We start from the raw sequence: 26655 nt of genomic DNA, 5'->3' as shown, positions 1-26655 counted from the left end.
CAGGAAGCGTGAACAGGAGCCCAGTTATAAATGCCTAGACTGAAGCCCATCCATTTCCTGCCTCACATACATCCTACCAACCTCCCCAAATCCTTCTCACTGGAATCCATCTTGCCTGGGTGATGCACGTGCCACCAGAAAGGACCCTTAGAATAATCTGCCAGAGACAACCAGAAAACTAACTCCATCATCATAAAACCTGAAGCTGAGCCAAGTGGCAGAGCAATTCTGGGTTCCCTTACCCTGCTGCTCTCTGTCCAGACGCCCCTACCTAATGAAGTCTCTTGCTTTGTCAGCATATGTATCTCCTCATACAATTCATTTCCGATTATTAGATGAAAAACCCACTCTCTGGCCCTAGCTGGGGTTCCCCCTTCCTGCAACATCACTTCTGGCAATCCCTCCCAGTTTCAGGGATTAATGAATGTAGTCAAACATGTTTATTGGGCAACTACTAATGCGGGAGACCCAGGTTCCATCCTTGGGTCAGGAAGATCCTCTGGTGAAGGAAATGGCAACCCACTCCAGTACTCTTGCCTGGAAAATCGCATGGATGGAGGAGACTGGTAGGCTACAGTCCAAGGAATCGCAAAGAGTAGGACACGACTGAGCGACTTCACTTCAGGCGACAGGCATGACACCTAGCGGTGGCGGAACAGTACAACAGTAACTAAGGCAAGAAGGTGCTTGCCCTCAGGCTGGTTCAGGCACCTGGTCAAAAGAAACAAACGTATAAACGATGTGGTTAAATGCTATAAAGAAAATACACGGAAGGTAATGGGAGAAAATGCATGTCCTTCTGGTCAGAGACAGCCTCCCACAAAAGTGACATTAAGGTTGAGACCCAAGCTTGGTCTTCAAGAGGCACTTAATGAAAGACATTATTCCCACAGACCTACTTTGAAAAACGCCCACAAAAGGGAACGGCGTAAGTGGTCCACGCAGGGGCCGCTCCCAGACCGCCAACCTTCGCGGCCAGACCTTGACTGGCACTAGAGGGCGCCGGGGGTCCTCCCAGGACCAAGGAGGAGCCGTGGCCAGAGGCCCTGCCTAACTGCCCTCTGGCACCTGCCGCCCCAAAGCCTGGCGGCACACGGACAGAAAACAAGGGCGGTGGTGCCAGGAAACCTGGAGGCCCTAGAGCTTCTCCAGGGGTCACCAGACCCTCAAAGAGCGAGCTTCGCAGAACCACAACCCAACCAAGGCAGATACTCCCTTGCTCCCTCTGGGATAGCCGGGTTCCGGCGTCTTTAAACCAGGAAGTGCTGGTGGCATCCAATCCTAGACCTCCTTCCGCTCTTAACCTTCGCGTCCACGGCTCGCCGCGGGGGCGCGCGAGGCCAGCGGTCTACGGTTACCAATGAGCTCTCAGGAAAGACGCATGCGTTGTCGAAGGAACGCAACGTACGGGAACTTTGACCTGAAGACGACTTTCCCCTGTCTGCCCCTCCCTCGCTGTGAAGATGGCGCTCTCCAGAGTGTGTTGGGCTCGGGCTGCTTTGTGGGGTTCGGCGGTGCCCCCTGGACTATATGTCTTCCGAAGGCTGCAGTTTGTTCGCTCTGGCCTGACCTGGGGGGCCCCTCGGTGAGGGACTTGGAGAGAGAAAAACATTTTTGACGTTCAGGCCCTGCCAGTGTCTCAATATTGTTTGCATGCTGTCTTAATTCTCAGGGCTCTACGCCCTGGCCCCTGGATTTTTATTCTTCCGCTAAGAAGTCGCACCCGTATCCCTGCTAGAGACCTGGCTTCCTGACCCTCTCAGTTCTCAGCGCCGCGTGTTGCCTGAATTCTCCACGTGTCCCGAGCCGCCCTTTTTGGCTCAAGATTTTACTGCTGCTTACCTGGATCTCACCTCTCTGGCTTTAGCCTGCTGCTCAAATTGTCCCTCAGGCCTGCTTTCTCCAGGCTCACCACTCCCCCGACATTCATTCTTGTCTGGCCTCTTATCTGCCTTATCTGTTTTTCTCAGTCTAATTGCTTATCTCTCCGTGATCTCAAGATCTTCCTTGGATTTCAGAAGTTTCAGGTCTTAGCATACATTCTCTGAAGCCTGTGTTTTACGTTTACGTGCGGAGAAGCGAGTTCCAGGGCTGGTTCCCAGATAGTCTCTTTCATCTTCCTTGTAGGTCTTCAAAGCTTCATCTTTCTCCAAAGGCAGATGTGAAGAGCTTGATCTCTTATGTGGTGACCAAGACAAAAGTGATTAATGGGAAATACCATCGTTTCTTGGGTCGTCATTTCCCCCGCTTCTATGTCCTGTATACAATCTTCATGAAAGGTAAAGACAAAACTAAAATAAAAATCCATTGGATCAGCTCTTGGGCAGTGTCAGAGAGAATAAGTAAGATCATTTCCGGCTCTGCATGGGGGGGTGTGAGCTGGTGTGTCTTGTGTTTCATAAATGCTTGAGCTGCTTCTTACAAGGTAGAGCTTCTTGAGGATGTTTCTAGAAGGGTAATATGAGAAACAACTTCTCACAACACGTAGGAGGAATATAGGTATTTTTGCACTTTGCTTAACCACACATCTGCCTATAGTAGAAATTATTTGTCATGCACAAGGCAGAGATCCATAGCTGCACAGACCTGCCCTGTGATTTATCAGTTCACCTGGCTTGTAAGAAAATGTGGTTTAATGTTGGTCACAGATCTCTCCTCGGTGGCATGTTGTGAAAAGAGCACTGTATGTACTTGGTTTCTGAATGTTTCAGTTAAAATCAGAGCTCTGCTAGTTACTAAGAGATGGTACAATGTCAAGCATCCACTCTGAAGCCAGACTGCCTGGGTTCAAATCCCAGCTTGTCACGCTAGCTGTGTGATTGGACTTGTTACCTAACCTCTCTGTTCTTTGGTTTTCTCATTTGTAAAATGAGGGTAGTAATAGAACCTACCCATCGACTGCATAGTTATGAAGATTAAATAAATTCTTACATGTAAGCTCCTTAGGACCTAATACATAGTAAGCGCACAGTAAGTGTAGCTATAACTATTAACTCTGTACTTCTATTGTAGTACCAATTATAGTTAACTTCACATTGTCAGCCCTGAATATTATCATAATTGCTACTAGCTTCATGGACTTGTAAAAGCTGTACAGTGGAGATAAGAGTGGCTGCTTTGTCTGCTCCCCAGTTTATACTAGAATCAAACAAAAATAAAGTCTGAAAGCATTTTGGTTGTTTGTTTTTAAGCCTTATATTCTGGAAATTTTTAAACATACACAGAAGTAGAGTAATATAATGAACTTTCATATTCTCAACCTCACTTCCACAATTATTGACTCCTGGCCACCAGTCTTATTTCATTTATACATTGGCTTTCTCCTGTATTACTTTGAAGCTAATCTAGATATACCATTTCATTCATAAATAGGAAAGCATTTTTAAAAACTAAAGTCCTAGATCAGTGTAAGGATTATCTTGGAATGGAGAGAAAATGCAATCTTAGAAGTGTATTGAATTTTAGTAATTATAAAAGTGTTCTAGAGAGGAAATAAGTTAATACCTGGTTGAGAAATACACAGGATAAATTAGGCAACACTTACTGAGATTAAAGGTCATTGAATTTTTATTTTAAAAGGGGAGTGAGTAATGAACCAGAAGAGGGAGACCATTCCCTGATAGATCACAGAACACCAGCTTGGCAGGAAGAGAGGTGATACTCTGGGGGCAGAGGTTGGTAGGAGGCAGAAGGGAGAAGGATAAGAAATGAAATATAGGTCAGCCTCACAAGAGTTTCAGGTGACCTAGTTTAAAGCTTTGATTTAGAGTAGTGTTAGGGAGGGAGGGACAAGTGTGTCTTGTAGATGAACGTGGAGCAAAAGTCTGTGGTAATCAAATTGGGATAACGTCACACTCTGTCCTCTCCTTTAATGAGGCAGGATTGCAGATGTTATGGGCCGATGCCAAAAAGGCTAGAAGAATAAAGACAAATATGTGGAAGCATAATATAAAGTTTCATCAACTTCCATACCGGGAGATGGAGCATTTGAGACAGGTATGCACCAGGGACAGATATCCAGAAGTTCATGGTGAGATAAGTTCAGATCTCAAGTTTTTTCTTTCCTATTTTCTTCACTACTGACCAAGCTGTTGCCCCTTGCCAGAAGATCAGATCATTTGGCAGAATCAGTTCATTTGTGACCACCGTGCTGCTGCGCCACGCCCCGCTCCACCCCCCAAACACAGGTCCATAGAGTTTTTGGCACACTTTCTGGATAAAAGTTGTAAACAGTAAAATCCAGTTTGTTTCTGAACATACAAAAATCCGCACAGAAGGATTCAAAAGACAGCAGGAAGGTAGTATTTGGTGATGACTTGTTGGTAGATTTGAAGCTGAGAATAATAATCTAGCGTCCATTCTATAGATCAGGAAGAATTTACTGAGGAATTTGGTCTAATGTCAGGCCCTGTACTAGACAGTGTTTGGAATACAAAAGTGAACAGACAGATCAGGGCTTCTGTCCTTAAGGAACTTACCAACCGGAGGCAGATAGAAATAACTTTGATCTTTATCTGGGCTAAAATAGAAGTTTACTGCATAGTGGGGTGGAGGGATTGTCCGTTGTATCAAACACTTGGGTTAAAACTGCATCTGTGTTTATTTCTGCTTAGTTTCGTCGAGACGTCACCAAGTGTCTTTTCCTAGGTATTCTTTCCATTCCACCCTTTGCCAACTACCTGGTCTTCTTGCTAATGTGAGTACAGAGTTCTGTCTCCCTAGCATGTTGAAGATATGTAGATTTTTTTTAAATTAGAAATTAAGAGCTTTCCATTTCAGAATCTAGGCAGAGGTTATCAAACTTCTGCTCCAGTTTTCTCATTAGGCTAAAGTTCATAAAAGCCACCTGGGTTACTGGAACGGCTGTAGGAGAGGTGTCCTGGCCTCTTAGCTGTTCCTATGTGATGTGAGATAAGATAATGATCTTTTCCATCATCCCTAGAGGCACAGCCCACTCCCTGAGAGGCATAGCAACTTAGGACATTTTTTTTTTTCCCCTTCTGGAGAAAAATGCATTTCTTATTCTGACAATATCTATCTTTATTACTTTACCTTATACCCAAAGATGATACTTTTAAACTATGACCTTACATGCTGTGCTAGTTATCTATAGTTATTGCTGTATAACAACCTCAAAGCTTAAAAGCTTGAAACAGTCGGCATTTTCATGACTTTATGGGGCAGGAATTTGGGCAGGGCTCAGGTGGGTAAATGATTTTTCTCCTGTGTGGTGTTGATAGAGGTCCCTCAATAATACCTAACTGGTAAATGGACTAGTCAGGACAGTCTAAGGTCACTCTTAGGCCTGGTGCTTTAGCAGAGATGGTTTTGTAAGACTGGGACTGTCAACTCAGGTGCCTACCTGTGGCCTCTGTAGTGTGGGTGGCTTCTGGATAGTGGGACTTCTGACATGGCAGCTCAGGGCGCCAAGAATGACTGTTGCAGCAAATAAGAATCTGCATGACCTTTTATAACCTAGCCTTGAAAGTCACAAAGACTGACTTCTGCTCTATTCTCTTGGTTGATGCAGTCACTTGTATTTTAAAAGCCAGGGACATTAGACTTCACTTCTCAATGAGGAGAGTGCCAGGGAATTTGTGACCATGTTTTTAACCCCCACATTTGTAGAGAAATGAATTAAAGAAATTCCATTTTGTATGCACATAGGGGCAGTGAACAGTTTGCAGCATCACAAGCAGTGATGCCCTCCAGCTCTGAAGCTCTGTCCAAAATGTGTTCTTCACATGCTTTGACTCTAAAGGAGTCATTTGTCTGATTGCTGTGTGCAAGTCTCGTCTCTTACACTGTTTCCTTTTACATAAACCTCAGTAATATTGCTTGAAATCGGGCTTCAGTGTATCTTTAAACCTTGATCTGACTCTCATTCTCAGGAAAGAACAGTAAGGTAGGGAAAAAAGTGTTTCCATCTCTTCCTCCTAGCATTCATGTCTGCTAAATGCTCTTAGCTCACTTTGAAAGATGCTAGTTTCAGCAAGTGACTTTGTGATTCCTTTTCTTTTCAGGTACCTGTTTCCTAGGCAACTGCTGATCCAACATTTCTGGACCCCAAAGCAACAAATTGATTTCTTAGACATCTATCATGCTCTCCGAAAGCAGTCCCACCCAGAAATCCTTTGTTATTTAGAAAAAGTTGTCCCTCTCATTTCTGATGCAGGACTCCAGTGGCATATGACAGAGTTGTGCACCAAGGTATTCCTGCAGTTAAGCCTTCCTGCAAACCAAGAATCTTGTTAGATACAGTGTGCACTAAAACTAGGTAAGAGGGCTAGTCAGGACCTTCCTAACATCTTCCCATCTCTTACTCTCCCAAGATGCAACGTGGTACCCATCCAGCAGTACATGATATCCTGGCTCTGAGAGAGTGTTTCGCTAACCATCCTCTGGGCATGGACCAGCTCCGTGCTTTGCAGATGGTGAGCACTTTGAGGCTTTCTCTCTTCCACGGCCTCACCTCGCTCTAGGTCTTATAGTAACACCGAGTTGACTTTCTCCCCCTATATTGTTGTGTCACAGAAAGCCTTGTGTCGAGCCATGCTTCTCACACCTTATCTGCCTTCTGTCTTATTGAGACACCGTTTAAAGACTCACACCACTGTAATCCACCAACTGGACAAGGCTTTGGCAAAGCTGGGGGTTGGCCAGCTGACCGCTCAGGAGGTGAAGTCGGTAAGTGCTTCATTGCAGTATCAACCCGCAGTCCTTGATGGGCTCTCAGGGGCTGGGAGTTTCCAGGGAGCTCCTGTCTCTGGTTACATCAGAGTCCAGGCTCTTCATTTTCTCATTTCATTTCTACATCTTTTTTCTTGGCTGAACTTAACTCGTGGGAAGGAACTCCCCGCAGTAATTTTGGTTGATGTGTCTTTTCTTCTGGTCCTTCAAAAATCAAGAATGCTACATTTTAGATGTACTGATTTAGATTATATAGGCCTTTCCACTTCTCTTGTCCATCAGAGTTCATATCGCTATGGTGAAAGGTTTCTTGTAGGGTTGAGGTTTTAACTTATTTAGAGGGGATTTGGGATTCTTTGTGGGTTCACACTTCCTTGGCATACTCGCCCTGTGATAGTTAAGGATTGTTTTCTCTTCTGAGTGGTATAGGCTTGTTATCTTCGTGGCCTGAATTCCACCCATATTGCTGAAGAGAGGTGTCGAACTTGGCTGGGAGAATGGCTACAGATTTCCTGTAGCCTGAAAGGTAAGACAAATCCCTACGGTTAATGCAACAAAAAGCCAAGTCATTTTTGAATTCTATTCTAAGGTACTTTGGGAGCTGATTATTAAATAGTGTGAGACCCTTATCTAACTTGTGTGTCTAATTGAAAGGGCGCAGTCACTTGCCTACAGGCAGCTAATGAAGTAGACTGTGCAAGACAGGGAGGACTGGGCACTGTGGGAGTCTGAGCATGAAGCAGGCTTTCTCAACCCTGGCGCTATTGATGGCTTTGTTGTGGGGGGTTGTGCTGTGCACTCGAGGACAACATAGCGATATCCCTGGCCTCTGTCCACTAGATGCCAGTAGCATCCCCCGACCCAGTGCTGACGACTAAAATGTCTCCAGACGTTGCCACGTGACTTGGGGAGGGAGTACAGAGCAGAATTGTTCCAGGACAGAAGTACTAGTCCAGAGGCATTCAAATTCAAAACAAAGACACTCACCTAGCTAAATGAAAAGTATCCACGGATGGGTGTTAGGCCTGTGGGTCTCCTGTTTGGAACCTTTGCCTAGTTATTTTCTAAGCCTCTGAACGTCAGGGTAGGCCTCCTAATCTTGGGGCTGAGAAATGTCCCTTGAGGACCAGCTTCTCCCAGAAAAACCCTAAGGGTGACAGTGCTGTTAAGTGCCGTTGCCATTAATGAATTTTCTGCTGCCATCACATGAGAATCGAGTAAATACAGATATACTTGAAAGCAAGCAAACCTGCAGGGACTGGAACCAAGCAGTGGGGCTTCGAGGACAAGGGCCTCTTAGCGTCTCACCTCCCTGCACTTGGCTTCCCGCCTCTGCTATCACGCTCTGCACAACAGGGTAGCTGGAAGGCGAACTGTTCGCTGGCCAAACCATTAACGTTGATGGTGCTTTCAGAAACTGAGCTGTCCCTCTTGCTACACAACGTGGTCCTGCTTTCCATCAACTACGTTGGGTCAAGGCGCTGAGTGGACATGAAGTGGCTGGCGGCATCCTGCAGTCACAGCCCAGCAGCGTGGGACCAAACAGCACTTGTCAGCGAAGTCTGCATGCACTGTTAGGTCTGGGAGACAGAGGAACCCGTGCCATGGGCTTCACAGCGTGGTGCCCACGTGGGAGCTGGAAATGAAAGAAACCCTCCTAGTGGGGTGGCCCATGAGAGGTGCCATCCCAACTTCCTCAGAATTCGCTGGAGCTGGCAGTAGCCTCTCTACTGGTCTTAACTGTGGTGTTTTAAGTTCAGATCCTAGGAGGCTGAGCTTTTGCCCCAGGAGGGAATCCTCATTTGGCCTAGGACTTACTCGCTGCTCTAATCTTCACAGCTGTTTTTGTTCCAGACAGGTCCCGGCTGGTGAGGGGAGGAGCACTGCTTATACTGGAGCCTTTACATCCACGCATGTACTTGGGTGCCCCCCTCAACACTTTGATATGACCAAAAATAGGGATTTGCTGCTTCTGTTGTTCCCCTCACTGGGGCTGGAATAACCACTTCCTGTTTTTTCAAATCCTTTGAGCACTTTTTTTTTTTTTCTGTAAGTGAATAACTTACGGGAACATTCTAATGGAAAAGATAAAAGGAAATGCAAGTGCTTCTTGACTTTCTCCCCAAGTGTTTACAGTCTTCACTTCCCTTGTCTTAATTTCTGGGCTGTACTACAGCCCCTGTGGATCTTAAACTCTTTGCTACCTCCACTGTGTCGCAGCGATCCATCTGTAACTGACAGTGGCTGCCTTCTTTGGTCCATGGATCAGTCCTGTTAAGGTACTAATCACTGCCCAGCCCCAGAGGTCTACACTAAGGTAGTAAGTTGGGTTCAGCTTTTCTCTGTGTATTTCAGTGACCTGTAGTAACTTATTGTAAACGCATGAAGCACTGTTTTTAAACTCAAGTAAAGACTGCCTGAAACCAGTTGCTGGAAATTACTTACACATCCCCCAGTTACTAATGCTCCTTTTACAGGACTGATTGACATAACCTAATGGAGAGATAATTGGTTGGAATAGAACCTTCTAATGGGATGGAAATAACAAAGAAACTGATGTGAAGTTGATGCTCTTGCTGGATTTTTAGACAGTAAACAGGAATAGACACACACACACACATATAAAGTCATGAATTGAAAAGTGGGCCCCAAGAGTAGGGACTGAGTCAGATAAGCTCCAACAGGGCAGATCAAGACTTGCTTCAGCTGAAGAGGCGCCTAAGGGCACATGATGCAAGTGAAGCTCTTGATGCTCCATAGAATGTTCTATTTTTCCACTGTAAAACATCCCTTTTGTTAACATTAATCCTTAACTGACCTAATTGGTTTTATATATAGTACTAGAGAAGCATCTTTTCTCTAACAAGTAACTGAATTGTGGTCTGCCAAGATAAAGAAAACACCATTCTTTTGAATATTTCTTTAATATTACATTTAAATATTTTCTTTAAATACAGCATTATCACAATGTAAAGGACCTAAAAGCCAAAAAAAAAAAAATTTTTTTTTTCAGAGAACCAGACAAGCTTTGGATTCACATTGAAAATACTACCTGTGTACAGTATGTGAGAAAGGAAATTGGAAAATATTACGAGTTGTAATGAGTGACTGGATTTATCTGGATTTCTTTTATTCCACCTAGTCTAAGCAGGACTGAAGCTCTGCTTTTGTGGTCAGCAGCCTAGCCTTTCTAGCAACCATGCGCTGTAATTCTGTCTGTCCAGCTCAGGTAGCACCAGAAATGAGATGGACTAGGTTGCATAAAAGGCCCTTTGCTTGACAAGATTGTTAATGTTAATATTTAGCATTTAAAACATTGGGACAGGTGAGTCAGAACTGTAGTTAATGAAGGGAGGGATTTATTATCTTGGGGGTTGGCAATGAGTTTAATTAGTTTGAGCTTTTTGGTCTGATCCCAAATGTCTTATTAACAGGTGAATCCACTTCCTAGCTTAGGCTGGAGCCCTCCTAAGGAGGGAAGATACAGCACTCACCTTCCCCTTCTGACACAAACTTCTAGAAAGATTCATCTTGAGAGTCAAATTCCCAACTAAACTTCAATCTTATATCTGAGGGGACCAGTCTAAGGTGGCGGAGTGTAGCTCAGTTGAGGATAGCACCTATTTCACAGGTGCTTAGGACTCTCGACTCTTTTGCGAGCCTAGAGGAGAGAGATAAGGGCCTATGGCTTATTAATTCACCTCCAAATGTAAAACCAGCAAAAACAGGAATGAACAGGAGAGGCAGAATAAGTTAAAAGGATGTATCCGTGTTGAATATAAGGCCTTTCAGGCTCAGTTTAGGTTTGATAGGTGAAATGCTACTGTGATATACATACATAAAGATTGCTTTCAGACACTGGGGCCTTTAACATACCACAAGAAAAGGCTTTATAAGCAAAATAAGTAGGAACAGTTACCTCCTCCACCAAACAAAAAAAAGGTTTGTACTTTGTCTTTTCCTGGTTAATAAACCATACCAGTAATGAAGCATGATGTGAAGGATGCTAGAGTATTTTGCTCCCTACTGCCTCCCTTTTCAAACAGAGGCAAAAGAGCCATTTAAAAAAAAAAAAAATGAAAACAGAGGCAGTGGTAACTGCTAGTGAAAAGAATTCAGTGCTCAGTGGAGCACATCCTGGAACATAAACTGGACATAAGAGAACAGGAACCATGTCCCCCCTAATAAAGGTACAAACAGAATCTGAGTTCCACTCTATAGACCTCAAAAGTTACAGTTAGAACTTGACTTCTTAGAACCTGGGAGCTGCAGGAAGCATTTAGGAACTGGTTTGGCTTCCAATCTTTATATATCAAGATGGAGGAAGCCAATAAGCATTTGCAGCTCTTGGGAACAGTACGTGAATGTAAGAACTCTAACCCTGTATATCCAAGAGGGATCAGGAGGGTAGATCAAAAGGGAAAAACAAGAAAGGTAACACAAAAACACTAGTTGGTGAACTTGCCACATCCTACATTCCTTTAAAGCTTAATTTTTGGGGGGGAGGTGTGGGGAACAGGGTGGGGAAGAACCTAGGTGAAAAAGCAAGCACAGCACAAAGAAAGTCATCTTTCCAGACAGCAGCCTGTTCCTGCTGCCTCCTCTGGACATAGGTTAATGCTCCATATAGGCCTCCCATGGGATGTGTGAGCCCCAGATTAAAGCTGCCTGATGGAGCTGCGGTTAGACACAAAGGGAAGACTAGCTCTTGATGCCACATCCCAGCCAATCTAGCTCTTTCCCTTCAAAGGAAAAAGGACAAAGCGGGGGCGGGGGAAAGACAAGTTTAACTCTAGTACCTAAAAATGTGTGAAAGAAACACTTCCAAGTTAAGACCAGGAATCCCCAGTGTGGGGAACAGGTCAGAGAACAAAAATGTCAAATATTAACTTATTTACCAAATAAGGGGGGTCAGGGAAGGTAGGTTGAATTTTTATAGATCTTAGGGGTTTTGTACAGAAGCAGAGACACTCTCAGCCCCTCTCTAGACTCAACCAGCTGACGATTCCAACTGTATTACTATGATACACCAAAGTGGGGTATCAGAGTAACTGCTGAGGAAGGTGAGCTTAACCCTGCCTGGAGCTCAGAAGAGAGGAAGGGGCTTTGTCATGCTGTTCAAACTGATGTTCTGGTCCCTACGTGAATTGCTGCTTGAATTACCCAGCTCCTCCTATGAGATCCTAGTTCTTTGTTCCGAACGCCCAGAAAGCTCAGGATGCAGCCTCCTCTGCCCCAAGACTGTCCCCTGATCGAGCTGGGGCTGGTCTCCTTGGTTCTGCTGGCCCTTTAAAAAATACTTGTACAATCCTTTCCCACCCTTTCCCCAGTGACCCCAATAAAATAACATAGGAGCAGCAGCTGCTTCTACAGTTTTGTTTTTGAAATGGTGTTAGATAAAATAAGGGAATAAATAGAGAACGGGTGCGAGGCAGTCTCCGCCCCTGCGTCACACTGCCAGAGGGAGCTCCAGGGCAGGCTCCTCCAGGGGCCTGTCCGCACTCTGCGGCGCGGTCTTCTCCACTGCACAGCCCTCTTCCCTGTCCGTGCACGTGGGGAGGCTCGAGGGGGACCAGGAGGGGCGACAGTCTTCGCTCCCAGGCTCCTCGGTGTTACAATCTTCGGGCACTAGCGCTTCTAGAGTGGATGTTTTCCCCACCTCTGATTTACAGAGGGCAGCTGGGTCTGTGGGGCCACAAGCCACCAGTGAGGTAACAGGGAGAGAGAAGACATTCAGATCCTTCTCCTTGGGGAAGGAGGGTGGGCCTTCTTCTGTCCCAGGCTCTCCTTTCACCCCCAGGACTGGCCTCTGCTCCACCTGGTAGTAGACCAGGGGCCCACTGTTCAAGTAGGATGGGTTGTTCACGGCCGAGGCGGTCGGGTGGTCCGAGTTCTCAGCAAAACACAGCACAGAGGAGCCCGGGGGCAGCTGAGCCTGGATGAGAATGGGGGCAGTGAGGCCCGGGCACAGCTCTTCTGGGACAGCCAGGGGCTCCTCCAGGATGCACACGCCCAGGCTCTCGATGCCAGAGTCCAAGCTGGCACTGGAGCCACTGGAGTCCTCCTCCGCCTTGAGCCGCTCCAGTTCCTCCGCGCTCTGCAGGTGCATCACCGCCGTCTCGTTCTCGGCAATGAACTCCTGGAAGTCCTGTGTTTCCGCACCCTGTGCTGCTGCCAGGCTGCAGCTGGTGGTGGGAGAGGGCTCCTCATCTGGGGCTGGCGGGCGGCTCACCTGCCGCTTGCTCTCCAGCTCCAGCTTCATGATGGTGTGGAGGTAATGAGTCCGGACCCGGATTGGATTGAATTCAATGCGCCCAGCCATGTTGCCACAGCCATCCCGGGAGCAGCCACATGGAAAGGACATGCGATCCACCTGAGAAGACAAGGTGGTTGAGGCCAGATGAGATAGGAGATGTTAGCTGGCAGACACAGGGAGTCAGAGTTTGAGATCTTCTTAGAAGAGAAACAGCAGATTCAAAACATAACCTCTTGGGGTAGAATGAATACATGTATATGTGTGGCTGAGTTTCTTAGCTGTTAACCTGAAACTATCACAACATTGCTAATTGGCTATACCCCAATACAAAATACAAAGTTTAAAAGCCTTAAAAAAAAAAATAACCTGCCCTGTGAGCTACCACACCACCTGCCTTTTAATTCCAGCTCAGCCACTAATTAGTAAGTGTGACCTCAAGAAAAGTCATCTCTCTCCTAGGGCTTTGTTTCTTCTGAACAAAAAAAAAACAAAGATCATGTCAAAGAGCCCTTCCAGTTACAAGTCCAGAGAGAACTCTCTGAAAGCTGACAATTCTCAAAGAAAACGAAATGCAGGGACCCCTGAGACTCTTCCATAACTTACCTACTTTATTAAGAAAACAAAAGGCCAGGGCCCAATCCTGTTCTTTGACGACAGGGATGGAAAAGGACGTAGAAGACCTAGCCAGTCTAAGGCAATACATTCTTGGGAAACTAGGCACAAGTGCCTCTGTTGGCTAAGATGCTAGAGTGATGATTCAAACAAAATAATGGCCCGTTTTCCCTCCTTGCTTCATTTTCCCCTGATGGTTGGCCAGTTTGGTTTGCAAGCAGTCATCAAGACTTACACACCAGGGATATCTGGAAAAGACATGCTTTCTACCTCCTCCTCTCCCCTTTGAATTCTCCAGTTGAAAAAACCCCACCCATACCAAAAATAAAAATGCGAATAGACAATAAGTATGGACAAATACACAGGGTCTTCCTATGATATCAACTTCCAGAACTCTCCATTCCAGTTTTTGGGAAAAGTCCATTTCTTAGAACTAACCTCAGCTTTGTGTGTAACAGACCAATTCGTTATGGCACTTAGTCTGAAAAGCATTATCTGGTCAGACCTGTTATAGTTATGTGATACCAACCCGAAAATAAGAAAAGCTTAGGATACATTCTACCCCAAGGACTCAGAACTGATAGCCTCAGTATACAGGTTCCAGATAAATATTCTTTGCCATTTTCCAGTTGAGATTTGTCTTCCAAACTGTCTCTTGTCAGAGGCTCTCTGGGAAACGATGCTATCTTTAAGGATGCGGTGGATTTCAGCCCAAATCTGATCCTGAGTTACAGATTCTGAGGACTATTCTGATTTTTACAAAAATGGACTAGTGGTACCATGAGCAAGTGTTTGTAAGATAAAACCTAAAGCCTACCTCAGTTCTTTGCTTCTGTTTACAAGGAACAAGTCAGTATTTAAGGACAGCTACTAAATGTAAAACTTACTAATCCCGTTCCTCCAGGTGCTGACAACTGCTTCTTATCATCTCTGAGGTGAGAGACACAGGAAAAAAAAAATCATCCCTATCTCCACAGCCTAAGAATCCTGCCATACTTGTTTTCTTGGTCGGTAGAGGAGGGCTATAGAATGGTGAGTGCTACTCCCTACACAGGGACCCGCCACATTCACTGGCACCCACACCAGACAACACCCCTGACTCTGGGGTGCCAGGGGTCACAGGTTACCTGTGATCAGGTGACCACACTATGGTCACTATGCTACCATGGTCACTATGCCACCACAGGTCAGAGAGGACTGACCTGGCATTTAATCCCAGCCTGGCTGCAGGCACATGCTTCTGGATCACAATACAGTCGACAGTCACAGCCACACTCTTCCCGTGACAGGCGGATGGCTCGAAGTTCTTGCTTCTCTTCAGCATCGATGCGGTGGACCCCAGAAGCCCGTAACAGGGCACGTCGCCGCTTGGTGGGCAGAGGCTGCAGGAAGAAGTAATCATCCACCTCCACATTTTCCACATCAATATCTTCATCTGAAACATCATCCAGCGTCAGGCCGTCGGCCTCCACCGATTCCACCGTTCCGTTCTTGGTCAGCTGCCAAGAGACAGGAAGGAAGGTCAGGTGCCAGAGCGGATCAGCAGGAGCCTCCTCACCGGGCACAACTAGAGCAGGTCAGGCCAAGTGAGCTGCTGCCACAATGCAGACGTCCACGCGGCATGTCCCGGCGCACATGTGGCTCCTGAGCACGGTAAACACACTGAACTTCAACCTTTATCTCATTTTAATTAAGTATAAATAGCCACTAGTATGGCAAGTGCCTACCATACTGGAGAGAGTCAGTCCAGAGAATAATCTAGAGCAGGAGAACAGGAAGCCTATGTAGCACCAACACCAGCCCGTCAACACAAGGGACATCAGCTTTCTGGCTCAGTTTCTCCAAATCTGTCTCACCTTCCCCCCCAGAAGATAATTTTCCCCCACAGTTATACCCTCCATTTGCAGCCTTCTACCCCTTACTTCAGCCAACCTGCCATCTAATACATGGACGAAGAGAAGGCACTTCAATGGATGGATATTCCTTGGCTGTAAACAGCCTTGCAAAACACCTGTTAGCTTGCACTCTGAAGGACCCAAAACCACAATTCTGGGAAGAGTACGTTAAAGTGTAGTACAAGACTACCTATCATGTCTTTGTCAATGAACCCGAATCCTCACAGTCTAAGTAATAATCTGAGCACACACAGAAGAGCTTCATTTTATGGGGAGGACAAAAAGTGAGCAAGTTATCAATGGCTATCAAGAAAGCCCTCACTTCCCATGGCCTAAAAGAAATATTATTTTTCCTTTTTTTTGGCCATGCTGCATGGCTTCAGGAATGTTAGTTCCTGGGCCAGGGATTGAACCTGGGCCCTCAGCAGTGAAAGCGCTGAGGTCCTAACCAGTGGACCACCAGGGAACTCCCTCTTTCTCCCTTCTAATCCTTTTTATTTGGTTTCCAAGGAAAGCTGCATGTGAGGTAGGGTGGCAAATATAATACTGCGTGTACTCTGCAGGAAGGAATCTGGGTTCTCTGGCTAAGAAGGACAAAGAGGCAGGAAGGGCGATCTGAGTGGAAGGACAGGCTGAAGACAATTTGTGGCTGAATGAGTTCTGAAAACCCACTTGAGAGTTCAGGTAAAGAAAATGAGGCCTCACGATCCCCAGGGCTCTGGAAGCTACTGGCAGGATGAAAGCCAAGCTACTGGTGGGTTTGGCTCATTTCATCAGCCATTCAGAAGAATGCTGGTAAAGGAATAACTCCCGGGAGAGATGTGATGCAACAGACCCGGCTAATAAGCTACAAACCTGTCCTGTTTGTTTGTTTGTGGGGAGGTGAGAAGAGGAATGAGAGAAAGTGGTGCTTCTGGGGAACCCCACATCCATTATTTCTGTTGCAGGCAGGCCAACTACGAGGGGCCTTCCTGCAGACCTGAGCATTGCTCCTGCCCATTCCACCAGGGCTGGCCTCCTCCGAAGCACCTCCCTCCCCTCCTTGATATCCTATCAAAGGAAAGAGATTAGAAATGCAGTAGAAAGAAACCATGTAGACAGATAGAGAATTTAATATAGCCTAATAGAAGAACACTTCAAATCAGTGAGAAAGATTCTAGTCATTAAATGGTATTGGGACAACTGTCTATTCTTTTAGGGGAAAAAAAAATTAAGTTAGATTCCCAATTCATACTATTTGTTAATAATGAATTCCATATGGATAAAAGGCCAAAGAAAGTAATAAAAATGTTACAAAAATTATCGGTACTAATACTGATGCAAAGCAGCAGTGTTTTTGTTTTTCTGGATGGAAGTCCAAAGGGAAAACAAATATTAGATGGCATATGGGAGATGCAAAATGTATTATTTTTGAGAACAACTGCCTCTTCTATAAAGTGCTAAAGATAGGAAAGATTTCTAAGAAAAGAGTAAAATGGTCCAAAGTAAGGATGTTCTCTTGACACAGAAGGAAAGGGAAGAAAGCCTTCATGGCAAATGACAAGTTTATTTGCTCAGCTGTTGCTATAACAGCAGAAAGGTGATAGGTCAGTGATGGAATTCCTCAGACAGAAGACGGGGAAGCCTGAATGTCACTGTAGTTAGAAAAACAGGTGTACGGTTTGAGGCGTGGACTGCAGGCAGCAGACACAGAGCTCTCAAAGGGACAGAGCACTGAGGTCTAGTTCATACACAACCTCTGTCACTGGTTCTCCCACTTTCCTGCGTTGTGTGTATCATCAGGATTTCACCCATGACCCTGGAAATAATGCAGCCACCTGTTTTAACATGGGTCTGCATACTTTGAGCCCACAAGAAAGTCGGCCAGGCCTGAACCAGTGTTCTCCAAGCTCAGAATTAGGAACTCTAGGGGCAATATTTTGCAGACTGGTAGAAACCACAGCTGTCGCGTGCCAGATGGTGCAAAGAGCAAATGTGGAGCTATTAAAGAGAAATCTGAGGTGGGTCTTCCAGCCCTACTCTCCTCCTAAACTTGAAGAGCAGCATCAGACTGCAGGCCCAGTACTATACAAATCAAAAATAACTATTTGGTAAGGCTATTGTTTATACCTGAAAACCTATCATCTAGAAGCAACGGGAGGTACAGAATTGGCAGCATCCTTTCAAAGGATCCAAAAGATCCAACACCTGTTCTGTGCATCAAGCCAATGGACAATCATTTGATGAGAAATGGAAACACTGTGCTTCCTAAGGGTCCAGGGGTGGCAGACCGGAATGCCTTCAGGTAGGCTTTCAAATCTTAAACACTGATAGATGGGGGGAGGGGAGGGAAGTCTAGGGAGTCTCTGCTAGACTCCCCACCACAGACAAGAATAGTGTCTCAGACTGAGATTTGATTCCAAATCTGAGATTCTTCATTAGAAAGATGTGGAATCTCTACATACCAAAGGCAACAGTCCCAAACCAAACCAAACCAAACAAACAAACAAGAAAAACACAATAGACCTAGATGGTTTTCTGCTTTTTCTTGACACAGGGCAAGTATCAGACCCCAGACCCCTTAGGCACCTTCATCTTCTTGGCATGGAGTTTCTCCTCCTTCAAGTGTTCACGAAGAATCTCCCGATGGTTCACCTCCTGCTCCTGAGCAAACTCACAGAGCGTGTAGCTGCGTACAGAGTTATGGCGCTGGGCCATGCCCAGAGAGCTGCCGCCCTGGCTGGGCACGCTGGTAAAACCCTGGCGCCGAGCAAAGTAGTACACAGTCACCTGGTCAAATCGCACATTTTTCCTCCGCAGCTGCTTCTGCCGCTTCAAGATGGATGTGGCTGAGAAGGGAGCACAGAAAGTTTTATTAACCCAGAGAGGGCCTGTTGGAGGACCTCATTCTTTCTCATCCATCTAGGCTCTCAACTCTTCTCCAAAGGTGCTCCTTGTACCTTGAGACCTTCCACATCTTCAAACCTTAAATGCACAGTTGGAAAGGACCTTGACCATCACCAGGTCCATACCACTGTCTCCTGGCTGACTTCTGCCCAACAGATGACCACAAAATCTATTTTTAGAGATCAGTTAGGAAGAGAACTGTAGGTAATCTTTTCAGGATTTAACAATCTACACAACTTCACTGTCCAATACAGCAGCTGCTAGCCACATGTGACAATGTAATTAAAATGAAATAACTTAAAATTCAGGTCCTCAGGTAAACACTAATCACACTTTAAGCACTCAATAGCCACATATGGCTAATGCCTACCATACTGGACAATACAGATACAGAACACTCTGTCATGGCAGAAAATTCTTTTGGACCGCATTGTTTTGTTTTGGCCATACCACACAGGTTATGTAGTATGTTTGGCCTACACGGGTTGTAGGTCAGTTTCCTGACCAGGGATTGAGTCTGGGTCACAGCAATCAAAGTGCCAAATCCTAACCACCAGATCAGCAGGGAATCCTCCCTGGACAGTGCTGATCTATAGCAGTAAATGGCAAACTTCTTCTGTAAAGGTCCAGGTAATAAATATTTTAGGTTTTGTGGGCCACAAGGTCTCTGTTGTAACTACTCAACTCTGCTGTTATAGCATGAAAGCCACTGTAGACACTGGGTATTGTGGCTGTGTTCCAATAAAACTTTATTTACAAAAATGGGCAGTGGGCCAGATTTACCCCACAGATAAGCCCTGATTTACAGAATCAGAAGTTCCTTCCAAGAAACTAACTGAGCTGTAAGAATTAAGAAGCCTTGAGATGCCCCAGTTGCCTTATCAGGCAGTAAGCATTTACTTCTTGCTAGAGCTACAATTTTGTGGAACTATATGGGATTCTGGTGGGAAAGGGTAAACTCCTGGACTCCTCCTTCTTCAGTTTAATTCGACCCATTCTGGGGACCCAAAAACCACAGCCCAAGTAAAATCAGCTAGAATAAATCCCACTTAAGTCTATGATATTAGAGCAATGAGGTCCTCCAAAGAGCACGATGGAGCTAAGAGTGGGAGAGATTACAACTAAGGACAAAACCCCAAGCTGGACAGAAGCTGTGGTGAGAGCTGCAAAGGGCTCCAATGCCTGGGGGACTTGGGTGCAGGCTGGGAGGGAGTGGCTCACTCACGTGTGAAGCTGGCAGCTGTAGGAGGATTGAGGCTGTCGCAGCTGTCGGCACTGTCACTGCTGGAGATCTCATCATCGGAGTTGGAAACTGATGAGCCCACATCCACATCATCAAACTTCCTCTTGAGACCCGAGCCCGTGAATGCATCCATTGGTTTCAAAGGGGTTTCCTTGGGGGAGCCCACCACGTCGGCCCCAAAGCCCCTGCTCACCAGCAGGTAGCCAGGTGCATTAGGATTCTGCCCAAGGGAGAAGAGGAATCAGCGCTCCAGTCCTGAGACAGACCACTCCCAAGTTATGCACACAGCTCTCCAAGTGCAGAAAGCAGGCCCCTGAGTCACTAGCACGGACATCTGCTCTCTTGAGACAAGGTCATATCTTTACTTATTCCAGTCAGCACCCTCCTCCTTCTGTTTCTCCCTAGCCCCTCCAGCCTCAATCACTCTTCGAATAATGAGATGAGTAACGGCAGCACCTTTCCCAGTGGAGTGAAGGCCTTTGGTTCCAAGCCAGCTGGGCTCAAGGCTTCATTAGCCCTGGGTTAACAGTAGTGCTCTTCTGCTCGCCCAGGAGAGCTCTCCACGGGGCCCGCAGGAGGGACTGGGGATCAAAGGCAGAATTAGGCTATGCCTCAACCTATACTAGATCCAATTATTTTTCTGGAAATATAGCCTGGCATTTCCCAAACTGTATCCACTAAATAAACTAGTTCCACAGATATTAATTAACAGAGGCCTGGGGTGTTGGGGGGGTGGGCAGGGGGCGTGTGTCAGTGTGCCTCAGTTTCCTCCTACAACAACTGAATTTTTATTGTATCTGAAAATTGGAGACAGGGGTGGGGTGGGGGGGCTTCCCTGATGCCCCCAGGTAAAGAATTTCAGATGGTAAAGAATTCACTTGTAATGTCCAGGTTCAGTTCCTGGGTCAGAAAGATCCTCTGGAGAAGGGAATGGCAACCCACTCCAGTACTCTTGCTGGGAGAATTCCGTGGACATAGAAGCCCCTGGTGGGCTACAGTCCATCACAACTGAGCGACTAACACACACACACACACACACACACACACACACCCCACCCCCCACACGATATTAATATATTAATAGCTTTTACATGGAAATAAGACTGCTGTGTCAAAATACTTAAGAAAACTGCTTTTACGAAGACCTTTTAGAGACTTTTAATATGTTAAAAGAACCTGGTGAAGGGTAAGAGGAAACAGAAGGCAGGGCTTCCGCACATCTGTAATCCTCTGTTTCTAGAGTATCTTACAGGGCAAAGGATTCGGAACACACTTTGGGAAACACTGCTGTAGGCTTTCAATTTCAAAGTACACTGACAGGGAAACGCTTTACTCAGATCTTCACAAATGTAAAGTGTCTCACCAGGCTCCTGAAAAGGACAAATTAGATTCTAAAGAATGGACTGAAGGGGGGGTTGGGTTGGTATGGGGGGAAGGAATGGACTGAAGATTAGAAACCCAGACTCTTTCCCAATTGCCTACTGCTCCATAAACCTGGGCTCGCTTGACCTACCATCATCCTCTCTGCAAGGCTTCCCTTTACAAACCTTGCCCTCTATAAAGAAACTGGCAAGGGCATGACAAATAGCAAAGAAGTGACGATTTACTCTGGTTACATTATTACAGCAGGCAGTGTTTTCAACATGCTGCCACACAACCAAGGAGTCTGGGATAGTCCATTTCCCAAGGACAGATCTTTCTCCTCCATCTTTGGACTTGAGTTCCCGAGGATATGAATCTGCTCAACAGAAACGCTGTCAGAGCCGGGGCCACATATGATGATGCGAAAGCTCCCTGCTCTGCCTCAGTAATGCCAGAATCTCCCCAGACTATGATCTCACTAGTGCTAATTATGCAGCAGGAATAACAACACTGCCCAGAAAGCCAGGGCTGCACGACTGCAGAGCAACTCCCCAGAATACACTGTGGTGGTAAGAGGTGCCTGCTACAGTGCTGATTTTCTAGCCTGTGTTTTGGAAGCAATTTGCCTGCTCTTGGTTCAGCTCCACAGTCAACCAGACCTAATAAGTAGGTATTTCTTAATTTACCTAGCCAGAGCTCATAAAAATTCAAGTCACAAGATGCACCTAAGAAACCTGTCTTCATAGGTCTCAGACCAGCACACTCCTGAAATAAACTGGCCAGAAAGATAAAAAAATCAAGTCCTAGATACAAATTGTAATTAAATTTAAAAATGAGCCCAAAGTATCAATTTTGTTCTTCAGGTTACCCATCTTAGGAGATCACATTCTTAGGACATGATCTTGGGTCACGACATTCCTAGGACGAGGATAAGAATGGAGACAGCCATGACTTTTATTTAAGGTTAAGATTTCAGCTGGGCTTAAAGATGCTTATTAACTAACAAATCTCATTTCATTCTATTATTGGAGGTGAGACCCTTGCTATGGAGTACTTATGGGGGAGAAATAAAAAAAGAAAAACAATGTTGACCACTGAACTCAACATTTCCTCCCCACCAAAAAATCTTATTGACCATATAAAAAAGCTGACTTGAGCTCAAAATCCTTCTTAGAAAGGACTGAAGTCCAGCTTCAGTTTTAACTGAGAACCAGTTAATACTGCCACTAGGGAAGTGCCTTGTTCCTAAGCCTGAAGGTACTCATCAGTTCAGTTCAGTCGCTCAGTCATGTCCAACTCTTTGCAACCCCATGGACTGCAGCAGGCCAGGCCTCCCTGTCCATCACCAACTCCCAGAGTTTACTCAAACTCATGTCCATTGAGTAATAGATTCGTTTTTAAATCAAGTTTTTAAACAAGTCTTACTTATTTATATTTTTTTGGCGGCATCCTGTGGCATGTGGGATCTTAGTTCCCCAACCAGGGATTGAACCAATGCCCCCTGCGTTGGAAGGCAGTCTTAGCCACCGGACCGCCAGGGAAGCAAATGTGCTTCCTTGTCCTTTCTTGTCCTCTGTTCTGGTGTCCCTTTGCTTCCAGTAGTGTGGGTTCCTTCTGAATGTTTCTCCTTAAGCCCTGCATGTGATTGAGTCTGGTCCAAGATGGTGTTTTAATATAATCCTCCACTGTCTTAACCCAGGTGCCCCCAGGCTATCTTTTCTCTTCAGGTCACTTTTTGTGCACTCTGGGCGGCCAGAATTGCTGGCTGCTTTCTCTATTCTTTTTTTTCCTATGTCTTCCTCACTCCCATTTCTGGAAAAGAGGTTTCTGGGCAATGATAGGAGGAAGCTAGTAAGAAAGAAGAAAAAAAGATGCAAAACCTGGGAGAAAAATATTTTCCTTAAAATGTCTGAGAATCATCTGAATAGCTATATATCTAAGTAATGTGCATACTGACTGAGCTCTTTTCACCCTATCCAGGATGTTAGCATCACTTTTTCTGCCATTAACCCATTCTTATCAAAAAATAAATAAAAAGAAAAAAAAAAACCCAAAATTCTGTCCTGAGAACCAGTATAACTTAAAATTTCAACCCAGCTTTCCGGAGTGAACTTGACTTGTGAGATAAAGATGTCCACCGAGCACCAAGAAACCTCCCATCCACTTCCACTGTGACCTGAAGAAATCCTTCTCTGAAACAGCAATAACAATGGGTTCCACTTTTCAATTTATCAATTCAACTTCCTTTCCAACCACAGTTAGAAATCAGTCATCCCCACCTCTCTCAACTATTTATTCTTTGGCAGAGGATCAATGCCTAGGTTCAAGAAAAACACTTTTAACTTATACTCCAAGCACTTAACCCATACCGAAATAAGATGAGATTGGAAATGCAGGTCATAACTGACAGTTAACTGTCAAAATGACCAACTCAAAGAATAAATGCTTTTGGAGAAAATAATGCAAACCTCTATAAAAGCTTTTGTGCTATTAAAATGAAAGGTCAGCTGACACTTTCTAGCTGCATGCCTTACTGCCTTTTCTTAAGTATTTCTGCTAGTTGAACATTTCCCAAAGGTATACAAAATAATTCAGATCCATAGTATATAGAAAAGATTAGGCTAGCATCAAATAAAACAGATTTACAGCATGTATGTATTTTAGTACTAAGCTTAAGCCTTTTCAGGCCTATGAGGATTCCTATAACCGCCCTCAAACTCCAAAACCCAGCATATGTGAGACTACCAAGAAAGGAACTGCCCCTCCCCTAATTCTGTGGATGCAGAATGTATTGACAGAGTTTAGGTAATGAAATCTCTCTCCTAAATGAGTCCAAAATAAGACGAGGTACCTCTCACAGTCCACTTCTACTCTACTGGAACCCAACCTTCTGCTAAAGGTCAAGGGCCGAAAATCTCTAGTAAGATGTCAGTGCTACCATGTGTAGCTGGATTAGAGGAAGGCAAGCTTGTTGCTAAGTGTTAAGATCAACCTAAATAAGATGACCAGTCCTGCTTCTCCTTTTACAAAACAATGTGAGCTGCTCCTCAAATACTATGAATTTTGTGGCTCCATGTGTCCTTGTGATAACCAGGATCATGAACTCACAAGGTGCTCAAGTGAAAACATTTTGTTTAAACTAGGAATTTCAAGGAAGCTTTTGCCCGCCAACCCTCCCTCTCTGGTTTCATCCGGTCACTGACACAAGGTTAGGTTCTGGCTTTCCGTGTCTAAACTCCCATCCTATGAAGGGCATGAGATCTTTGTGGGAGACCTGGAACATGGTGCTGCAGGACCCATGAATTCTCAAGGATCTCCAGTCGTTTATAACTCTGGCACACATCAACATCCTCCTGGCTCTGGACATTGGCAAATTGGAAAGTCGGTAAAAGAAAAGGAAAATCTGAATTAACGATGGATTTACCTTGAACTGAAAACTGCAAGACATGGGGGCACTGTGTCTCTCGGGGATAACTTCTAACGTTTCATACTTAAGAACCGTGTATGTGTCACATTGCCACTCTAGCTCCCTTTAAAAGGATGAATCAAGACCGTACTAAAAGGAATGGATGGCAGTCGGCTGCGTGTTTGGGCCTGTGAAAAAAGATCCAACTAACAACTAGGGCAACTGATGCTTTCGTTTTCCCACACAACGCCGCAAAAAAATGGGAGACCTCAGGAACCTGGGTTGAAAGGACGTGTCCAGTCACCAGTTCCCCTTCATAAGACACCCCCGCTGAACCCTTCAGCGCTGGGGTACCTTTTCACTCTGACTCCTGCGAACCTTCCTGCTCACTCCGAGCGTCTGCAGCCCGTACCCAGCTTCCCATCCTTTCCTGCCTGCTACCCACAAATTCCCAACCACTCCTCCCACATTTTCTTCTATTTCCCCCCTCCCCTTCCTTCACTTCCCTCCATCCTACATCATCTCAACTCCATTCCGAACTCAACCCGCAATCCGAATTCCTGCCGGCTTCTAAGCCGCTGGTCGGTCTCCCTTAAGCTGCCCCCGCAGTCCGGGCCCGCGTCCTCCGTGCCCCTGGCTCCCACGCCTCTCCCGACTCTTTCCCTTCCCGGCGGCGCTCTAGCTCCCCGCCCCCCGACCGCTGCCGTCCGTGCCTCCCTCATTTCTGACCCCTCCATCCGCGCGGCTCTGGGTTGACCACTCCTCCACAGTCGCCCGGGGGCCGATCCCGAGAAAGGACGAGGAGGCACCCTCCGCCCCCCACCCCTAGGCCCATTACCGGCTCCGCCGCAGCTGCCTCCTCCCGTGATGGTCTCTGCCGCCCCCGCTGCCGCCGCCCTAGCCCAAGTGGAAGGAGGGAGGAGAAAGCGAGTCCCGGGGCCGCACAGACGGTCTGGGAGTTCCCAGGGCGGCAGGGCGGGGAGGGACGATGGGTGGGCAGGTCGGCCGGCAGGCGGCAGAGGGCGGGCGGCTCCGACAACTCGGGCGCCCCCCGGCAGCAGCCGCCCAGAACCGCCCCGGCTCCGGCTAACAATAGGCTCCGGCCGCAGCGCTCTGGCTCTTATAGGCGCCGGCACGTCCGGACTGAGCCCCGGGGCAGGCTGGGAAATGGAGTCTACGTGCTAGCCCTACGCCCAGCGGCATGCCGGGAGTTGGAGGCGGCTACCTGCGCAGAGCCGAAACTCTCCCGCAAACAGACTCAGGAGGTGGTGATTCCGCTGCAGCCTGGGAAAGCGAGTTTGACGTCGCTGCAGCCTTTTGAAAAGGATGAGGGGAGACCCTCAGCTCCAGATCTTCGATGACTAAACAGATTCTTGTCTAAAACTCCCCTTTTCCTTTCATCAGGCCCGCACTTCCAGGTCTAAGGAACGTAATCCCCCTTATCCTCGCTCAGGGGATCTAAGTCTTAAGCAGCGCGACGTGCTGCAGCCTGCCCAGAGTATAAAGAAAATAGAAGCAATGCAGAGTAATCTTCAGTGTGTATTGATGGATTATTTTCTTTCCAAATTTTCTTACGTGATTTCTGATCTTCACAATTTTGCAACTCATTTTTAAAACCGAGAACGAAGACTCAGAAATCGAAATGTTGTACGTCATTTGCCAAGGACACCAGTCTTGGTCTTGTCTCACTCAGAATGGAAGAACAGGTCTCTCCTTTGACCTGTAAGGCCCTGTAAGATATAGGTGAGTCCTCTCGCCTCACCAGCCACCAGCCTGTATGTCAGCTTCTCTCTTACATTTCCCCTCCCTTTCTCTGTTTTAACTGCCCTGGCCCACTAGATTCTTTGCAACAGGACAATCATGCTCTCATCTCAGGGCCTTTTCCCTTGGAACACTCTTTCACCAGCTAGACCCATACTTACTTCTTCACTTAATATTTGCTCAAACGTCCCCTTATCAGAGACCCTTCCTTAACCATATTTCTAAAATGGGGCTTCCCCTAAGTATCTAGCCCCTTGCCCTATATTTCTTAAGCATTTACCATTTGACATATATTTATCCTTCAGTCTTTTATCAACTGAGTAAATTTCATGAGAGTAAGAAGTTGTTTTGTTTACTGAATCCTCAGCACCAAGTACAAAGCATGGTATTTGGCATTTAGGAGCTTTTTATTTATCAAACGGATGGATGGCAGGATTTAAACTCTGGTTAGGCTGGTTCCACAGCATGGTGCACTTACATTGCCACCAAGAACTATGAGCCAGATCTACTGGGTACCAAGCCATCTCAGTTTTAGAATTGAGAG

General features: G+C 46.1%; 2 protein-coding genes and 1 long non-coding RNA gene across 10 annotated transcripts; 1 reads left to right on the top strand and 2 right to left on the bottom strand.

The window, feature by feature from the left end:
* Positions 1–425: 425 nt before the first annotated feature.
* LOC133247377 (uncharacterized) lies at positions 426–1325 on the bottom strand. The gene is made up of 2 exons (XR_009736369.1): positions 900–1325; positions 426–711 (listed from the first exon to the last, which is right to left on the bottom strand). It is a non-coding gene; the product is annotated as an uncharacterized LOC133247377 (long non-coding RNA).
* Positions 1326–1392: 67 nt separating this feature from the next.
* LETMD1 (LETM1 domain containing 1) lies at positions 1393–9116 on the top strand. Of its 7 annotated transcripts, none has more exons than XM_061416077.1 (9): positions 1393–1478; positions 2128–2279; positions 3881–3996; positions 4614–4696; positions 6024–6210; positions 6333–6434; positions 6535–6687; positions 7120–7216; positions 8105–9116. In XM_061416077.1, exons 2-9 carry the CDS (start codon positions 2273–2275, stop codon positions 8173–8175), a joined length of 816 nt encoding a protein of 271 aa, XP_061272061.1. In that variant the 5' UTR covers positions 1393–1478; positions 2128–2272; the 3' UTR covers positions 8176–9116. The 7 variants fall into 7 exon arrangements, with proteins under 7 accessions (XP_061272061.1, XP_061272062.1, XP_061272064.1 ...); XM_061416078.1 differs by having other exon boundaries at positions 3877–3996; XM_061416076.1 differs by having other exon boundaries at positions 1406–1585; positions 8047–9116.
* A 2936-nt stretch (positions 9117–12052) lies between these two features.
* Positions 12053–25274, bottom strand: CSRNP2 (cysteine and serine rich nuclear protein 2). 2 transcript variants are annotated; one of them, XM_061416069.1, is made up of 6 exons: positions 25189–25274; positions 20039–20163; positions 19565–19802; positions 18022–18281; positions 14761–15057; positions 12053–13063 (listed from the first exon to the last, which is right to left on the bottom strand). In XM_061416069.1, the coding sequence occupies exons 3-6, from the start codon at positions 19713–19715 to the stop codon at positions 12140–12142; spliced, it is 1632 nt and encodes a 543-aa protein (XP_061272053.1). In that variant the 5' UTR covers positions 19716–19802; positions 20039–20163; positions 25189–25274; the 3' UTR covers positions 12053–12139. The 2 variants fall into 2 exon arrangements, with proteins under 2 accessions (XP_061272053.1, XP_061272052.1); XM_061416068.1 differs by lacking the exon at positions 20039–20163 and having other exon boundaries at positions 25189–25273.
* Between the last annotated feature and the right edge of the window lie 1381 nt (positions 25275–26655).

The sequence above is a fragment of the Bos javanicus genome, chromosome 5 (assembly GCF_032452875.1).
Source record: "Bos javanicus breed banteng chromosome 5, ARS-OSU_banteng_1.0, whole genome shotgun sequence".
Lineage (NCBI taxonomy): Eukaryota > Metazoa > Chordata > Mammalia > Artiodactyla > Bovidae > Bos > Bos javanicus.
This window is presented reverse-complemented; position numbering and strand designations above follow the sequence as displayed.